The sequence below is a fragment of the Myotis nattereri genome (assembly GCF_964212035.1).
Source record: "Myotis nattereri genome assembly, chromosome: 6".
Taxonomy (NCBI): domain Eukaryota; kingdom Metazoa; phylum Chordata; class Mammalia; order Chiroptera; family Vespertilionidae; genus Myotis; species Myotis nattereri.
Window position 1 is genome coordinate 79,325,676 of NC_138081.1, and position 18,560 is coordinate 79,344,235.

At 40.7% G+C, this 18,560-nt stretch overlaps 1 protein-coding gene across 1 annotated transcript in view; it reads right to left on the reverse strand.

The window, feature by feature from the left end:
* Positions 1-17,028, reverse strand: part of ENPP3 (ectonucleotide pyrophosphatase/phosphodiesterase 3) — an 85,623-nt gene extending 68,595 nt beyond the window's left edge. The window contains exons 1-4 of the mRNA XM_081094050.1: positions 16,960-17,028; positions 11,323-11,398; positions 5,015-5,137; positions 2,891-3,016 (exon numbers count right to left, since the gene is read on the reverse strand). Of these exons, the coding sequence (XP_080950176.1) occupies positions 2,891-3,016; positions 5,015-5,137; positions 11,323-11,398; positions 16,960-17,013 (379 nt within the window). The 5' untranslated portion in view covers positions 17,014-17,028. The remainder of the gene's footprint in view (positions 1-2,890; positions 3,017-5,014; positions 5,138-11,322; positions 11,399-16,959) is intronic.
* Positions 17,029-18,560: the final 1,532 nt, after the last annotated feature.

The window sequence follows — 18,560 nt, forward strand, 5'->3', positions numbered from 1 at the left end:
GCTCAGTTGATTGAGCATTGTTCCATGTCACCAGTTTGATTCCTAGTCAGAGCAACATGCTCAGGTTTCAGACTTGATCCCAGTAGGGGGCCTGCAGGAGGCTGGCAGCCGATCAATATTTCTCTCCCTCTCTCTTCCTCTCTCTAAAAATCAATAAAAACAGCCCTAGCAAGTTTGGCTCAGTGGATAGAGCATCAGCCTGGGGACTGAAAGGTCCCAGGTTCAATTCAGGTCAAGGGCACATGCCAGGGTTGTGGGCTCGATCCCCAGATTGGCTGCAAGAGGCAGCCAATCAATGATTCTCTCTCATCATTGATGTTTCTATCTCTCTCTCCCTCTCCCTTCCTCTCTGAAATCAATAAAAATATATTAAAAATAATAATAATAAATAAATAAAAATCAATAAAAACATTTTAAAAATAAAAATAATCCAAAACTTGAAAATAGGCAAAAGGAGGACTGATCAGTAAATTTCATTTCAATATCACACTGGAAATTATCTAAAAAGCCCACACATGGGTTATCCAATTACCTAGGACAGTGGTCGGCAAACTGTGGCTCGCAAGCCACATGCGGCTCTTTGGCCCTTGAGTGTGGCTCTTCCACAAAATACCGACTTCTGTGCATGGGCCACGAAGTTTCAATCGCACTGTACGTGCACGCCTGCACATGGTATTTGTTTGATAGCAAATAAATTATTCTATAGCCCTAGCTGGTTTGGCTCAGTGGATAGTGTTGGCCTGTGGACCAAAGGGTCCCAGGTTCAATTCCCATCAAGGGCATCTACCTTGGTTACAGGCTCCTCCCCAGCCCAGGCCCTGGTCCGGGGCTCATACAAGAGGCAACCAATCGATATATTTCTCTCACATCGATGTTTCTCTCTGTCTTTCCCTCTCTCTTCCACTCTCCCTAAAAATAAATGGAAAAATCCTCAGGGGAGGATTAACAAAATTTCTTTTTTAATTGTTCTGTAGAAATGCAAATCATTTCTGTTCCATCAAAAGTTATAGTTTTACTCATTTTATTCCAACATTCTTTCAGTCTCACATATACTTAGCCTCTTTTTGAGCCAGCTTAACATCCTAGTTGGTTATCTCATTAATGCTTTAATAAATCTTTGACATGTTCACTTTTTCTCATGAGATTCATGTTTTTATCTTTTTTCAAATTATACTGTGTCATTGAGACAAGATTGGCCAGGAGTGGATCATTGCTGAAGCTAAGTGATTAACATATGGGAAAACATCATACCATTCTCTCCTTTGTATGTTAGACATTTATCATAAAGTTCTTTAAAATTTTAAACATAAAAAGTGACCAGCTGGTTTCATGCACAAAAAATTATTAAAATCCCCTTAAATAATTTTCTGAAGGTATAATTTTGTCAAGGTTAACTTAACATCTTTAAATATAATGTGCTCATTCTTAGAGTGAGAAAACATTTACTTTTGTTTAAAAAATAAACTAAAATGATTAACTGGTAGTAATGGTAAATTTCAACACTGCTCAATTATTGGTAATGATAAACTTTAACACTGCTTCTAACAATCACTTTTGTTTCTGTGAAATTGTGTAATATGCAGTGAACTCAGTGGAGAAATTTTCCACATGATCTGAGGATTAATCTTAAGATAATACTTAAGACTTACAAACCTGGGTTTGAAGACAGGAGAATACAGAGGTGACAGACAATATGGTCAGTGAACTTATTAGAGAAATAAGTAAACTAGAAACTATATCTGCCTTCATAAATTTAGAGAAAGTTTTAATGATACAATATCCACTACATCAAACACTCTATCAAAATATCAAACAATTATTATTTAAAAACAGAGTTCCCATTTTAGGTTTATATTTTCCTTTCTGATTGCCCTTTTTAGCTGATTTTCAATTATATTTTATGTAAAAACTATTAGTACAAAAATCTGTATTCTATTAAGGTATTATATAGTTAATGTTTCTACTTCAAAATTTTCCTATTTAAAAAAATCAGACTTCAAATTATCTCATTTTTGCTTGAAAATATCAAAGTGTAAGTTAGCCCAGTTCAGTATGGTGTTATGAAAAAAGGGGTTTATGGCTTGAAGCAATTTCTTGCTATGTTTATATGGGCATTTTTGTAAATCCCATCGATTTTCAAAGGGATTGGTGATTTAAGAAAAAAATTGAAATTAGTTATAGAGTGGCAAGCAGGTGAAATCAGGAGTTGAATAACCTGGAGTCAACTGAAGCCAAGTTGAATAATCTTGGCTTCAGTTAATTCCTAAGAGTCCGAAATAATTTAACAACTCAGGACACAGTTGTTTCAATAATAACTGGTTTACTCTACCTGGTTGGCTCAGTGGATAGACCTTTGGCCTGTGGACTGGAGGGTCCCAGGTTTGATTCCAGTCAAGGGCACATGCCTGATTGTGGGCTCGATCCCCAGTAGGGTGTGTGCAGGAGGCAGCCAATCAATGATTCTCTCTCGACATTGATGTTTCTATTTCTATCTCCCTCTCCCTTCCCCTCTGAAATCAATAAAAATGTATTTAAAAAAATAATAATAACTGATTTAACAAACTGATAATTGGGTCAAGTCACCTCTTTCATGATGTCTTATCCATTGGATCTGCCATATAATGTCTCAAACCACACATATGTCTAGCTTAGTCATTGGACTGAAAAAAAACCTTGCGTTACAAACAAATATAAAACTGGAAGCTTTCTCTTCTTTCCTATAATGTCTATGCTATGTAGTGTACAAAAAACATTTTTTTCCCACAGTGGACACATTTTGTCTTCTTTTCTATATGGAGTACTTCCTTGACTTGTTTTAATTTCTGTAGCCTAGGCCAGCTCTGGGGTCACTAATCTCACAGAGGAAAATGGGTCAGCAAACTCTGCTCACCTTGGCAGACACTCTTGTAGTCAGCACAGCAGTCCTTCCTCTGCAAACAGTCATCTGAGCAAGAGCAAAGGCTGGATTCCAGTCTGCTCTCCCCACAACGAAATTTATTGCACGTCCATATTCGAGCTGTAAAATTACACAATTTGGTTCTGAGCATTTAACTTATTGTAAGTACTCAATACCAAAATTATAAATTCTCTGATTTTCTCCCTGTATTACTACTCAGTCAAATTCTTGGTTTATCAGCATTCATCAATGAAAATACATAATAACCCTGGCTGGTATGGCTCAGTGGTTGAGCATCGACCTATGAACCAGGAGGTCATGGTTCGATCCCTGGTCAGGGCACATGCCTGGGTTGCAGGCTCAAAACCCAGTGGAGGGTGTACAGGAGGCAGCTGATCAATGATTCTCTCTCATAATTAATGTTTCTATCTCTCTTTCCCTCTCTTTCTTCTCTGAAATCAATTTTTTTTTAAAAAAAAAAAAAAGAGGAAATTACATAATACATATGAGGGGCATACCACATTTCTTCATTTGGTATGGTTGGCAGATAGAACTCAAGCTTTATAAGCTGCAGCTCTGCTCCATTTGCAGATACATCTCTGAGTTTGGAGAAACTCTTAACAGAAGTAACAGGAACACAGTCAAATCCATAAGAACACTAGAAGCCCAGCACATGAAATCTCACAGTCCACCCCCTCCTCCTGCCCGCTGCCCCGCCCCGCTCTCAGCCCTACCCACCCACACTGGTCTTTGGTCATTTCAGCGTTAGGGCCACAGGCCTTTTATAATATAGATAGGCAAGTCAGGGAACCTCCCAGCTGAGAGTGACAGAAATAGTAGACCAGCTTTCCACTGTGCTGCTGGTGCTCTCCCAGGCTAAGCACTTACGTATGAGATATAGTTTAAATAAATCCCAGTGCTAAAATCAACAAGGCTGGACCGAAGCTGCTTCCTAGTGACACCTGCTAGGAAACAGTGACTAAAATCAACGTCAGGCCTGTGCTTAGAAAAATGTGTTGAATAGGTGAGTGCTGTGTGCTTCCTTAAGCATTGCGTTCTCCATTCCCCATTATTTAGAAAGAAATGATTTTTGGAGATTCAGTGAAGGGAATACAAATCTTACCTATGCTAAGTTATTCCTCCCCCTCTTGGCCTTTTCAGAAGGCATAATAGAAGGCGTTCCACTGTTCTAATCTTCCCTCTCCTTGAACCACTAGACCCCCACTCCCCACCTTCCCTGATTTCTTAGAAAATTAAACAATGCAGACTTCCTCTTCCACCTTGAGAACAGTGTTTCTCAAGTTGTATTCTATGGAAGGAACCCTGGCATCAGCATTGCCAAGGGCCCCAACCTTCCTAGTAACTCTTATGCACCCTGAGATTTGAGAATGACTACAAATGAAACTAAACAAGATAACAAACTTTAAGTCACAGCAAAACTCCACTGAAAGTTATGTAATTTTATAGCATGTCATCTGCTGACAACGGCTATTCCTCAACCTCCATTAACTAAAGTGTGGACTCTGTATCCCTGTAAAAGGGGAAAGGACAACGATAGACCTTGTGTACAAGGTGTTATGGGTTGAATTGTGTCCATTGCCCCAAAAAATGAAAGTTCTAACCCCCATGACTATGAATGTGATCTTACTTAAAAAAGGGTCTTTGCAGATAATCAAGTTAAAACGAGATCATTAGGGTGGGCCCTAATCTAGTATGACTGGTATTCCCAGGAAAAGGAGAAATTAGGACACAGAAACACACAGAGGGGGACTGAGGAAATTCAAGGAAAATGCCATGTGAAGATAAAGGCAGAGTTTTGAGTTTTCCTGTCCCAGCCTAAGGCTTCCAAAGATTGCCAGCTACTCTCAGAAGCTAGAACAGGGTCATGGAATGGGTTCTCCCACTCAACCTCCAAAAGGAACCAACCCCGTCAACACCTAGATCTTAGACTTCTAGCCTCCAGAGCTCTGAGAAAATGAATTTCTGTTGTTTAATCCACCCGGTTCCCGGCACTTTGTTATGGAAGTCCTAGCAAACTAATATACAATAGCCGAATATTTGGACATGCTAATGATAGCACAACCAACATGATAATAAATGTATGCGGGGAATTCATACTTGATTCCACACAGGTGTCCGCAAAATCCCAGCAGCAGTCGCCTCGGTCTTTACATCCCACATCGCACCGGCAGCCATCCAGAGCTCTGTATGAAGAATCAAAGCATTTCTTCCTGCAGCTGCCTGTAGAGCGAAGAAAACAAGGAGACCAATACGTGGAAGGTATTCACTCTCTCATAGCTAGATGGTGGAAACACACAGAAGTACCTCGCACAGACTAGGACAGACAGACAAACAGATAGTTTTTATTGTATGATCTGTCAGTTCAGTGATAAGTAATGAATAATTTTTCCCCAGTACCCCATTGAGGTTCCAAACTCAGAGACACCTGGTACCTTTTGTTAAGGGTAGAAGGGACAAGCAGAAGCTAAAACACAGTGGAACTGATTGAAAGTGTGGGTATGGAACAGTAACTACATCCATCTTACCTCCCACTACAGAATAGAAGGCTCATAATCTGGAGTAATTTAGGAGGAATAGAGACAGTATACATAGAGGATGGCTATGATGGGAAGAGATGAACAAGCCCTATTCTTCAATGCCAGACAGACAGTTACCAGACATTTGAGCACAGCAGAATAACACCCACCACAAAAGACAAAGACCACGCAGGGCCCTCGGCCGTCCCAGATCTGTCTCTTGCTTCAACCGTGTTTAGACGGAACAGACCCAGGGATGCCCCTTCTCCCAGCCTCCGGTTGCTCTCCTGCATCTTATTCAGAACCACCTTCAGAACCACTTCCGGCACCAGCCAACACACCGGGGTTTTTTTTTCTACCTTAACTCCTTATTGCCGAACAACCATGAGCTCCCTAATTCGTCAGAATTAGTCCACCGAGGGGGAGGCTGCGGTCAACTGCTTGGCCAGCCTGCCTCTGTGGGCCTCCACACCTACCTCTCTCTGGGCTTCTATTTCCACCAATAACGTGGCTCTCAAGGGCATGGGCTGCTTCTTTCATGAGTTGATGAAGAAGAAGCCGAGGGCGCTGAGCGTCTCTTAAAGATGCAAAACCAGTGCGGTGGCCGCATTCTCTTGCTGAAGCCTCCCCAAGAGGCAAAACTCACGGCGCCATGGAGGCCGCCCTGGCCTTGGAGAGGAACCTGAACCAGGCCCTTTTGGAGCTGCAGGCCCTGGGTTCTGCCCCCTCAGCTCTGGGATTTCCTGCAGAACCACTTCCGGGGTGAGGAGGTGAAACTCATCAAGAAGATGAGCAACCCTTCACTCACCTCCTCAGGCTACTGGCCCCCAGGCTGGGTGGGGCGAGTATCTCTTCAAAAGGTTCACCCCCAAGCACCACTAGGAGCCTTTGGAGCCCAGAGGCCTTGGAGGGGCCCCTCTGCATCCCCCTGGTGTCTGGCTTTTACCTGAGCCTCTCCCTGAAACACTAGCCATTCTTTTAACCACCCTGAAGCACTCTCCCATGCATTGGACCAAATGAAACAATAAAGCTTTTTGCAGCAAAAACAACAACAACAACAACAACAAACAAAAAGACAAAGATCAAAACAAACAAGAATAAAAAAGAAAAGTTTGGTTGGAAAAGGCAACAACACACACATATACACACACATGCACAGCTAATATTGAGATCCTCAGAAAAGAAAATATTACATCCATGAAATAAGAAAGAAAGCGACAATTTTAAAAGGAGAGATAACATTCAGACTGCTCTTGGGACTAAAAATATAAGGGCAGAGATTTTAAAAAATCCAATAGAAAAGTGTGGCAGGCAGAATTATGTTTCCTAAAAAGAGTCTATGCCTTAATTCCTGAGACCATGAATGTGTTGCCTTACATGGCAAAGGGATTTTGCAGATATAATTAAGGCTACTATTTAGTAGACCTTAAAACAAGGAACACCAATCGGCGTGGATCAGTAGTTGATTGTCGACCTATGAACCAGGAGGTCACGATTCCATTCCTGGTCAGGATTGTGGGCTTGATCCCCAGTAGGGTACGTGCAGGAGGCAGCCAATTGATGATTCCCTATCATCATTGTTGTTTCTATATCTCTCTCCCTCTCCCTGCCTCTCTGAAATCAATAAAAAATATATTTTTTAAAGAAAACAAGGAGTGCCAAAAAGTGAAAACAAAGAATATGGAGATGATGTTATTAAAGAATCATATTATAAAGTTTCCCAGAACCAAAAAGCATAAATTATTACCTTAAAATTGCCCACCAAATCTCCCAGGGCAAAACTCATACCAAGGGATCAATGGGAATAAAGAAATCTTGGAAGCTCCTAGAGAGAGTTAATGAGCAAATTCATAAAGGATCACAAGTCAGAATGGTATCAAATTTCTTAAAAGCAACACTGTAAGCTAGAAGACAGGCAAGTAATGTCTTTAAATTTCCAGAGGGGATTTATATTCATCTTAGAATTCAATATCTAACCAAACTACCAAGTGCTAGGTTAGGATGATGAAAATGTCTTTAGATTACCCAAAACTCAAGTTATATGTTGCACACATTCTATTTTATAAAGCTAATGAAGGATATTCTTTAGCAAAATGAGGCAGTAAAAGAGAGAAAAAAAAGAGAGAGAAAAATCTAAAAATACAAGGTCTAACACAATGGAGAGGCTATGGAGACACCAATCATAATACACCAAACAAACCAAGAGAACAACCAACACTAATTAGAGCAGCAGGATAGAGAAATAAAAATTAAAATAAAAGATATCACTCTATATCCAACTTTACACTGCCAAAAATGAGAGAGCTAGATAATTTCAAGGACCGATAGGGACATGTGGTGAAGGTAAGGTAGGCTAGAAAGCAATCTTCTGGGACTTCTTACCCAAGTTAATGCAAAGAAATTCAGTTCCTGAGTATAAGCCAAAGAAAACCTCATACAGGTCTAAGAGAACCTGCAGAATTTATGTAGAATTAAGGTATTAAAATCAACCAGAATTTCCAGCACTCGGAGAGGGCATAGGTCAAATGGCATGTTGGATACAAGTCAAAAAGGACTACATAGTAAATAGACAGACACATATGAATAGATGCACTCATAGAAATTTAGATGAATCTTTAAAAATGTTCAATAAAAAAGTAAGAAAAAAGTTTATGTATCATTTACATAAAAGGCCTTTACATTTTTACATTCACTCTCCTCCTTTGAAAAGTGTTCCATACTTGGCTTCCAGGATACAACAGTTATGTGCCTTTCCTCCCACATTCTTGGCCACTTTCTTCCTAGTTCTCTGTGCTTTTCTTTTCCCGCTCATCTCCTCAATCCTTTGAGGTTAGTGTTCCCCCATCACATTGTTTTAAATTCCACATATGATGTTGATAATCACCACACTGTATGTCCATCTAAGACTTCCCTTCTAAAGCCAGCCTCATATATCCAACTACCTACCTGGACATCTAGTAGGTACTTCAAATGTAACATATCCAAAACTGAGCTCCTAATTATCCTACTTATTCTAAAGTTTTCCCCAACTAATTATGAAAATGCCATATTTTCAAATGTTCATGACAAAAACCTTAACTTCATTCTTGAGTCCTCTCTTTCTCATTCTATATCCAGTCTGTCAATAAAATCTATCTACCACAAGATCTAGAAACAGCCCAAGGCCCATTGGTAGATGAGTGGATAAAAAAGCTGTGGTACATTTACACAATGGTATACTATGCAGCTTTGTAACAGCACAGATGAACCTGGAGATGATTATGCTAAGCAAAATAAGGCAGTCAGAGAAAGACAAATACTGTATGATATAACTTATATGTGGAATGTAATGAGCAAAATAAACTGCCAAACAAAATAAAACCAGAGGCATGGATACATGGAACAGATTGGCAGATGTCAGAGGGGAAGGGGTAGGGAAGGACTGGATAAAGAAAGGTGAAGAGATTAGCCAAAGAATATATATGCATAGCCCTTGGACTCAGACAACACTGTGGTAAAGGCCAGGGGAGGATGGGGTGGAGGCTGGGTAGAGGTAGGCAAAGAGGGAGAAAATGGGGAACATCTGTAATAGTGTCAACAATTTAAAAAAAAAAGATATTCAAAATCCAACTATATCTCACCAGTTACAATGCTACTATTATCCTAGTCCAAGACATAAAGCTTGTCTGTATTATTGCAATTATTTCCTAATAGGTCTCTACTTCTCATAGATTCACTCTGCCACTTACAAATGATATAACAGCCTAAGTAATCATGTTGAAAAGCAAGCCACATCATGTCATTCTCTGCTCAAAACCTCCAATCACTAGCCATTACACTCAGAATGAAAGCTGAAGACCATACTTTGACCTTCCAAACCCTGTTTGACCTGGCTCCTCTTTGGTTGATCTCATTTATGCCTACACTTCCTCTAGTCCTCTTAGTTCTAGCTCAATGTTCTTGTCATTCTTGAAATGCACTTGCCAGGCAAGGTACTGCTTTGTCTTTGCACTTATTTTCTCTTGCCTGGAATGTTCTTTTACAAAATATCTTGGTTCTCCTTTAGCTCTTTGCTTAAAAGTTATTTCACACACATGCCCCACCCCAGCCTAACTCAAAAATAACTCATATTTCCCTTTAAAGCTTTGTTTTATTCCTTAGCACTTTCCCTAATCATATTACATATTTTTGCATATTTGTATTTTATTGTCTTCCATGCTAGAATGTAAACTCTCTGAAGAATTATTGTTTTCTTTACCACTGTATTAGCATTACCTTAATTTGAATAGCACCTAGCACATAGTCAGTGCTCAATCATTAAAGAATAAGTAAAAAGTATGAACAAACTCAAACTAGAAAAACTACTTTAAAAATTCACACTAGCCCTAGCTGGTTTGGCTCAGTGGCTAGAGTTTCGGCCTGCGGCCTGAAGAGTCCTGGGCTTAATTCCAGTCAAGGGCACATGCCCAGGTTGCTAGATCCTCAATAAGGGGCATGCAAGAGGCAACCTATCAATGATTCTCTCTCATCATTGATGTTTCTCTCTCTCTCCCTCTCCCTTCCTGTCTGAAATCAATAAAATATATATTTTTTAAAAAACCTCACACTAGAAAAATATATTGCCCATAAAAAGTGTGTTAATTGGAGCATAAAATGGTTAAAATTGTCCAGGGTTGAGGATTAGGAGAGAGAGTGGTGCAAGAATGAGAGCTGAGCATGGGAGGGACGCTGACCAAGAGGAGCTTGAGTTACATACCAATGCCCTGAGTGGGAGGGGGAAGGGAGTGATGCCACATAAGGGCTGATAGACTGAGGTAAGAGGAAATGAATATGAAACAATAACTCTGGGAAGCTGGCCAGTAGGTGTACTAAAAGGAGGAAGAGAGTCAAAGAGCTGGAGATTTTGTTCAGAGATTAGTATATATATACCTCTTGCCATTAGATTGCACTTTGTGGCATAAAATAACCAAGAAATGATGCCCACCTTTGTGCTCTAACATCAGAATAATACTGCTGAAATGGCCTGCCAGTGTTTGTTAGATCTAAGACTGGCACTGTAGTACAGAAACAAAATAGCCAAGAGACCAAGAAAAGACAGTAATTTTGCAGGTAATGTCCACCTCTCCAGTTCCATGTGTTGCCATGATACCCCAGGGCTACTACGTGTTTGTTAATTCTTAAATGAAAACACAACTGGAAAATCGTCATCTAACCTCACCAAGAGTCTCCCTCATGAAGAAGCGATAAAACTTTCCCCACTGGAGTCAAAATAGAAGTTAATCAATCAAATTAAAAGCAAGATAAATTATCTAACATTTAACTTCATCTTTCCCCTTAGTAAAAGTACCAAAACAATACACAAGACTGTGGAAAGCACTTTTTATACAGTCACTTGTAAATTACTTATTTCTGTTCATACTAATGAGATATGGCAAGAGATGTGAGGGGTTTTGATATTTTTGGAAATGTACCTCCTACTTTTTCTTTGCTTCTTAAGAAAAAATATTGTGAAGCTTTTATTTCAGGAATGTGGCACTGCCTAACCCAAAAAATCATGAGATTTCAGGGGTCAAGCAGTTCTCATGTGACATCAAGATTCAGGAAAAGTGGTAGGAGGTGCTGGGAAAAGCACAGCAAAGATTATTAGATATTAATATCAAAGTCCTCTACAAAGATAAGGAAACATCAGATGAAACACAGGAATGATATGACTCTCAAAGAGGCAGAGGGATGAGGGCAAAGTGTCAAGTCCAGCAATGACAGGGAATAAGCTAACAGAGGGGTGGGAGTGGAGAATAAGGAGAAGCTAGGAAAGTGCTACCTGTAGCAGAGAGGAGACCCAGGGGAAGAGGGCACACGTTTTAACAAGTGAAGGTGAGGAGAAAGAGGAAATAATGCTGAGGGCTGTACCTTGCTCATCTAGTTGTCTGAGCCCAAGCTTCAGGCCTAATCCAAGTGTCACAATCACCAGCAAAGCGAGAAGAACCTATTACAGAAAAATGAAAAGTGACCTTTACAATTAAAAAATATATATGCAAAGGTCCAGATAACCGCCTCCCTCAGTGAATTTGAAGGGCACACAGTGTTCTGGTTATGCATGATACCAGATCCAACCCTGACATAATTTTATTTAAGGCCTGATAATAAGAAAGGTTTGGGAAGAATTTAAAAATGGCATTTATTACAGATCTTTAAATGTAAGTACATTAGTCCCAGTTGGCTTCATCCCAAATTGAGTAAAACGCATGAAACCAAAGGAGCCATTTACCTTTGCCCATTTTTCTTTCTTAACTCGATACCTACTTGAAGACCATTTACCTAAAAACCTTCCAAAACTGTGAAATTGTTAACTACCTCATTCCTATGTGCAGGTCTTTCCCCCGACTCTGTCCATCAGAGGACAATGAGAATATTTAACACATGTAAAAATAGTGTCCAAATAATTAGCTGGCATATAATCTGCTTTGCTCTTCAGCTCAAACAAAAATGATTTAGGGTAACTTGGAAGATGTATGACCAGAGATTGTGTATAACATTCATTATCACTACTGCTGACAAAGTTCTTCAATGTGGTGGACTTTATGTTATGACTAAAGTTAAACTGTTATATAATTAAAGATAATTATATAATTCCCACTCCTCTCTTTCCCCATCCACTAAGTCTAATGGTTAGCATGCTGGATGACAGAGCCTGAATAATGTATCCTATATAATAAAAGGCTAATATGCAAATTGACCAAATGGCAGAACTACCAATTGCTATTGGGTGCACTGACCACCAGGGGGCAGATGCTCAACACAGGAAGAGCCCGGCTCACAGCTGGCAAGCACAGCAGTGGTGGCCGGAGCCTCTCCCCCCCCCCCCCCACCCTGGGGTCCCCCTACCCCAGTGCAAGAATTTCATGCACCTGGCCTCTAGTATCACCATAAAGGCTATGAATACAACAGATGCACAGTTCACATAAGAAAGTTTTTTACAATACAATACACTTTTAAAAAAATCATTCTTATGAAAAAAAAACAACACACATCAAAATTTGCTTAACTAGTGAAGACCTACATAAACTATTGGATTTTTATTTTTGGTTTGAATTCTAAAAATCAACTGAAAAATTAATATATCTAATATTTACAATAGAAGTGAATTCAACAATTAGGAAAATATGTTAAAATATAATGAAAACAATTCTCATATGAAGTCTCCAAGTTCATCCAAGGGTCAGTAACCTTATGGCAGGTGTTCTATCAGTGCAAAGGATCGAACAGAAACAATCATTAAATATCATTAGCACCCTAATTGGTTGGACTCAGTGGATAGAGCAGCCATGGGCAAACTACGGCCCGCAGGCTGGGTCTGGCCCGTTTGAAATGAATAAAACTATTGAAAAAAAAAGACCGTACCCTTTTATGTAATGATGTTTACTTTGAATTTATATTAGTTCACACAAACACTCCATCCATGCTTTTGTTCCGGCCCTCTGGTCCAGTTTAAGAACCCATTGTGGCCCTCGAGTCTAAAAGTTTGCCCACCCCTGGGATAGAGCATCAGCCTGGGGACTGAAGGGTCCCAGGTTTGATTTTGGTCAAGGGCACATGCCTGGGTTGTGTGCTCAATCCCCAGTGAGGAGTGTGTAGGAGGCAGCCAATCAATGATTCTCTCTCATTATTGATGTTTCTATCTCCCTCTCTCCCTCTCTCTTCCTCTCTGATATATCCTATCTAATAATAGACAAACATGGTAATTAACCATAACTTCGCTACCCTTCCCATTGGCTAATCAGGGCGATATGCAAATTAACTGCCAACTAAGATGGTGGTTAACTGCCAACCAAGATGGTGGTTAATTTGCATATGTAGGCACAATGCTGGGAGGTGAAAGGGGAAGAAGCCACCTGCCACTCAGTGATCGGAAACCCAAGTGGCAGCTAAGAGCCCGGTGGCAGGGCAAAAGTGGCCCTCGGGCTCAAATGGAAGGAGGCAATGGTGGGGCCCCGCCCCCTGTGTGGCCAGGCCACCTTGCTGGGCTCAGGCAGAAAGCAGCGAAGGGGGAGTCCCCGCCCCGTGTGCAGCCGGCTCCTTGTGCGGCCAGGCCATCCTTGCTGGGCTCAGGCTGAACAAGGGGATGGCAGGGGGCCCCGCCCCGTGTGCAGCCCACTCCATGTGCAGCCCTTCCTGAGTGCAGCCCCAGCCATCTGTGCGGGGCTCAGAGGGAACATGGCGATGGTGGCGGCCCTGCCCCCTGTGTGCCCAGGCCATGGGCGTTGGGCTCAGGAGGCTCCACCAGCAAAGAGGGACTGTGGATTGGGAATGGGCACAAGGCAGACCTCCTGGTCCCTCCCGCTCAGCCGGCAGGCTCCTATCAATCTTCAGTTTCTACTGAAAGGAATGTGGCGCCTCCACTATGCAGCCTCCCAGGACTCGCAGGCTCTGGAGTGGAGACTTCAACAAGGACTTCAGCGCCTGCTCAGGGAAATAACCACCACCTCCCTATACACAGCTGCTTCTGTGTCTGCCAGAAACTGCGCATGCTCCTCCCTGTGAGATGGGCGGGGCTGGAGCCTGAGTGAGGGGTTCCACCAGAGCATAGCAGCTGGACCAGTGCAGGGGTGGAGGGAGGGAGGGCGGGGAAGGAGCAAGGGGGAAGCCCTGGTTCCCTGCTCCTCCTCCCACAGGCATGGCCCTGGCTTCTGTTATGATAAAAGGAGGTGTGTTTTTCTAACTCTGTCTGGGTAAAGGAAACAAGTGTCTGTGGACTTCTGATCTTATTCTCAGAGTGGCCAGTTAATCCCTCTGGATGCATCATATCCAACCTCCAAAGGATCCGAGGGGCTGGATCAACCTTCGTTCCATAGTTGAGGAAACTGACCAATAAACACATGTGTCTCATGCCTCAGTGTTAACTGCTGCAGAAATCTCTGGGTAATGACTCAGATTCTATATCTAAGGGTATATTTTCTTCTGTTTTCATGTTTAATTCAGCCCTAAGAATCAAATAATACAATAAAGAGTAAAATGACTTCAGAGGGCTCAGCATTGTATTCCCAGGGCCTTTGGTCCCACACAAACCACAGAGCTCAGTTATCCTGAGATGAAAGGAAAGGAAAGAGAAACATGAAAGGTTTCCCAGCTCAGTCACAGAGACATCTCATAACCACATATTAAGGACACGGCATTAACTTAGAGGTGGAAAGGACACAAATGGAATAGAAGATGGAGCCACTTGGAGTGAGCAGGCCAGCAGGGGGGGCAGTTGGGGGCAAGCAGGCCAGCAGGGGGTGGGGGCAGTTAGGGGCAAGCAGCCCGGCAGGGCGGGTAGTTGGGGTGAGCACACTGGTACAGGGGGCAGTTGGAGCTGATCAGACTGGTGGTGGTGGGGGGGCGGCATTTGGGGGCAAGCAGGCTGGCAGGCAGAGTGGTTAGGGGCAATCAGGCAGCAGGCAGGTGAGTGGTTAGGAGCCAGCAGTCCCAGATTGTGAGAGGGATGTCCGACTGCCAGTTTAGGCCCTATCCCTGTAAGCCAGCAGTAGGACATCCTTCCAGGGGTCCCAGATTGGAGGGGGTGCAGGCCAGGCTGAGGGACATTCCCCCCAGCCCCCGAGTGCACAAATTTTTGTGTACCAGGCCACTAGTATATATATAATTAGCATTTAGTCCCTTGCTATGATGCTCAAAGCCACCAGTGACCGAGATGAGGAATACTGCAAAGAAACAAAACACTGGGAAACTTTCCTATGGTAAACCTCATCCATCATAGATTTACAAGTAACATATTTCCGTGTACATCTTATCTGTAGTAGTTGGCAATTCAAACTAGCTGGTATGAACAACACCTAACTGAATCTGCACTTGCTCTATATATTTATAGCTTGCTCTCTGCATTGCTCTGTAAGCTCCTCGAGAGTAAGGAGGTTCATTTTTAATCTCATGTAATTATTTACTCTAATTATGTAATTCTGAGTAAGCTTCTTGATATTGAAGAGTGTGTGTATCTTAAACATCTTATGCTATCTACAAAGTGGAGCAGGGATTCCAAAAATTACCGAGAATCCAACATTTGGCTTTACCTTGGTTGAATAAAGAGTGCTGGAAACAGTAGATACCCTAAAAAACTTTTCATGAAACACGTTGAAATTTGGAAACATTAGGGTACATTTGAAACTGTGATTATGAAGTATTGAGCTTTTATTATATGTACTAGTAAACCACTAGAAGGATACAAAGGGGTGTAAATGATGCGTAAGTTTTGTTCCCAAGGAGTTCATAATCTCCTGAATGTATAAGATATGATAAATATAATGAACAGCATGAGAGCTAAAAAGAGTTGCTCTGAAGTTCCCAAAAGGATAATGAATAAAGTATCTTGAGGATTAACTTCATTATAATCCCTGGGTTCAACGCTTTCACACATTGTTTTATTTATTCCTAGCGACAATGCTTGAGTGACAGAGAATGGTGGTGATATTAACTAAAGTAAGGAACTTAGGTGAAAACAGCAGCTGGGTAGATGTGGGAAAATTATGCAGTTGGTTTTGGCTTAGGAATGAGGACCCAGCCAGCAGGCAGTTGAAATTGTGTGACAGAAACTCAGGAAGAGATCAGAGCAACTCTTAAAAGGATGAAAGAAGATGAAATTGTCTAAAGATCCTTAGGTAGGATTTGACTGTTTACATTGAGAAGAGTTCAATCAAGATAAGAAGAAAAGTCAATAAAATGGGAATTTTAATGCCACCATGGAAACAAAAGGAAAGAATAACTTGAAATAAGAATTAACACTCAGCCCTAGCTGGTTTGGTTCAAAGGATAGAGCTTTGGCCTGCTGGCTGAAGGGTCGCAGGTTCGATTTGGGTCAAGGGCACATGCCCGGGTTGCAGGCTCCTTCCCCAGTAGGGGGCTCAAAGGAGGCACAGGATCAATGATTCTCTCTCATCAATAAAAATATATATTTAAAACAAAAGAAAACACTCAGCAACATCTATGTACTGTTGTTATAAAGGCTAAAGAGCAGGACAGGGGAGGAGTGACTTTGGAGGGGTAACTTCAGTACAGAAAAAGCAAAACTAGAGAACAGGGAATGGTTGAGCCAAGGCAATAGACAGAACTCCCCTTTTCCTGAAAGTGTGATGGAAAAAAGGAAAGAGAGTGTAATAAAATCAAGAAAAGCTTTTTCTTTTCCTTTTTTCAACAAAGAATGTAAGATACAGTAATTTTAACTTCTCACTTTCTGGTCTTAAAATATTCATGCAATAAAAATGCAACTTGGGAAGTAATTGTACTGTATTCATGCTAAAAGAAACATTGGAAATTGTTCTGCCACAGATCACCCCTTTTTAGGTTGATCAAATATTCATTTGTTGTTGCTCAAATTTTTTACTTGTTAAATATGATTAAAAATATTAACTGCCTTAGAGCTCTCTTAAAACTGAACATAATTACTTAAAACTTTACATTTAAATAGTAACACAAACAAATAAATAGGGAGTATACATTTAACATTTGACCCAAAGCTACAATAAAGTAAAATAAAAGTAAGAAACAAACTGTACTTACAATACAGATTATTTTATATTTCTTAACAGTGCTCTTCTTAACAGTTTCTTCCATTGATAAAGTCAGCAGAGAATCCAGATTTTTAGCTGTGTTAACCTGTTTTAGCAGAAACAGATTACTCCTCCCTTTTTCTAGTCTGGCAAAGAGAACTGTGTGAGCTATGAGTGACTGACTTTTAACTGCTTGGGAAGATTGCAGCCTGTTAGTGATTGGACAATCAAGAGAGAAGGAAAAAGTTGTGATAACAATAGTGTTGCGATAAGGAAGTTTATTTCCGGTACATTTCAGATAACTGTGCATTCTCTCTTTTTTTTTTGTACTAAAAACACAAAACAAAAGGCCTCCTTACAGAAATTCCGGAGAGCTTCAATACTGACATAAATTTTATGTCATGGTTGAAAACTAACATTAAAAATGTGCTCTAACCATAGTAGGAATTCCAACTCTGCTACACCTATGTAGAGTACTTAATTTATGTCTTGCATTTTACAATGGTCCCAATTTGGCATGTTTTATGCACATTATCTCATGTGCCTTTCAAACTTAATATCCCTTACAAACATTGTATCCTTATTTTGTAGATAAATAAAGTAAGGCTCTGATTGTTTAAATTATGTAGCTTATATATCCCAAATCAAATATTTACTGGATGCCTGAGGGGAACTGGAATGCAAGTCTTTTAACTCCCCAGATCCAAGTCCATTTTTACTAACGAGTTAAACAAACTACTTTATTATTTCTATAGATACATGCACTTATGATGAAAGAAGCTAAATTACTAGCAGCACAGCAAAAGAGAGTTCCAGTACAGGGCGGGTGTTAAGTTCTTACAGTTTGACCCGAAGGCAGCAATTCTTAAAGTGTGATTCCAAGGAACATTAGTCCTATGCCACACTCCGTGGTCAAAGAGAGCTTGAGAACCCTTTTTTTAAAGTGAAGAATAGAAAAATACTGTAGGCTTCGGTACATTCTTTGGAAAACACTATTTTAAACTATTCTGACTCTAAAAGGAGTGAAAAAATTAAGACTCTACCCTAATATACGGTGATGTACAAATCTTAAGGATATTTCTAAAAATCATGTCTAAATTCCTTTACCTGTAACTGGAGTTTTTTCTGTGATTTCTCCCTTAGGGGAAAATCTGCAGCCTAGAGCCATGTTTCCTTTTATGACTGTGAGGGTTTGTGCTATTCTTTCCCCTTCACTTCCTCGGTCCAGAATTCCTCCACTCACTGCACCTACAGGCCTAACCAGCGGAAGCATCTGCATGAGTTACCGCAGCAGAAGGAATTACTCTTAAAGTTAGAAGATTTTATAAATATAATCTAATTCAGGGTCTTGCAAACTTCTTTTCTTGCACACAATGGACTATCAGGACTTAAAAATCACAAATCTTGAGTGTTGACCCAGGAACCAAAAGGTCACTGGTTTGATTCCCCGTTAGGGCACTTAAAAAAAAAAGATTCCTCCATATAAAAATCACAAATAAAAACATATTTGAACACCTTTGGCTAGTGGTTCTCTACACTGGGTAAATTTGGAAGCACCCAAAGTAGTTTCTTTTTTCTTTTTTTAAATACATTAAATAACTTTTTTAAGTT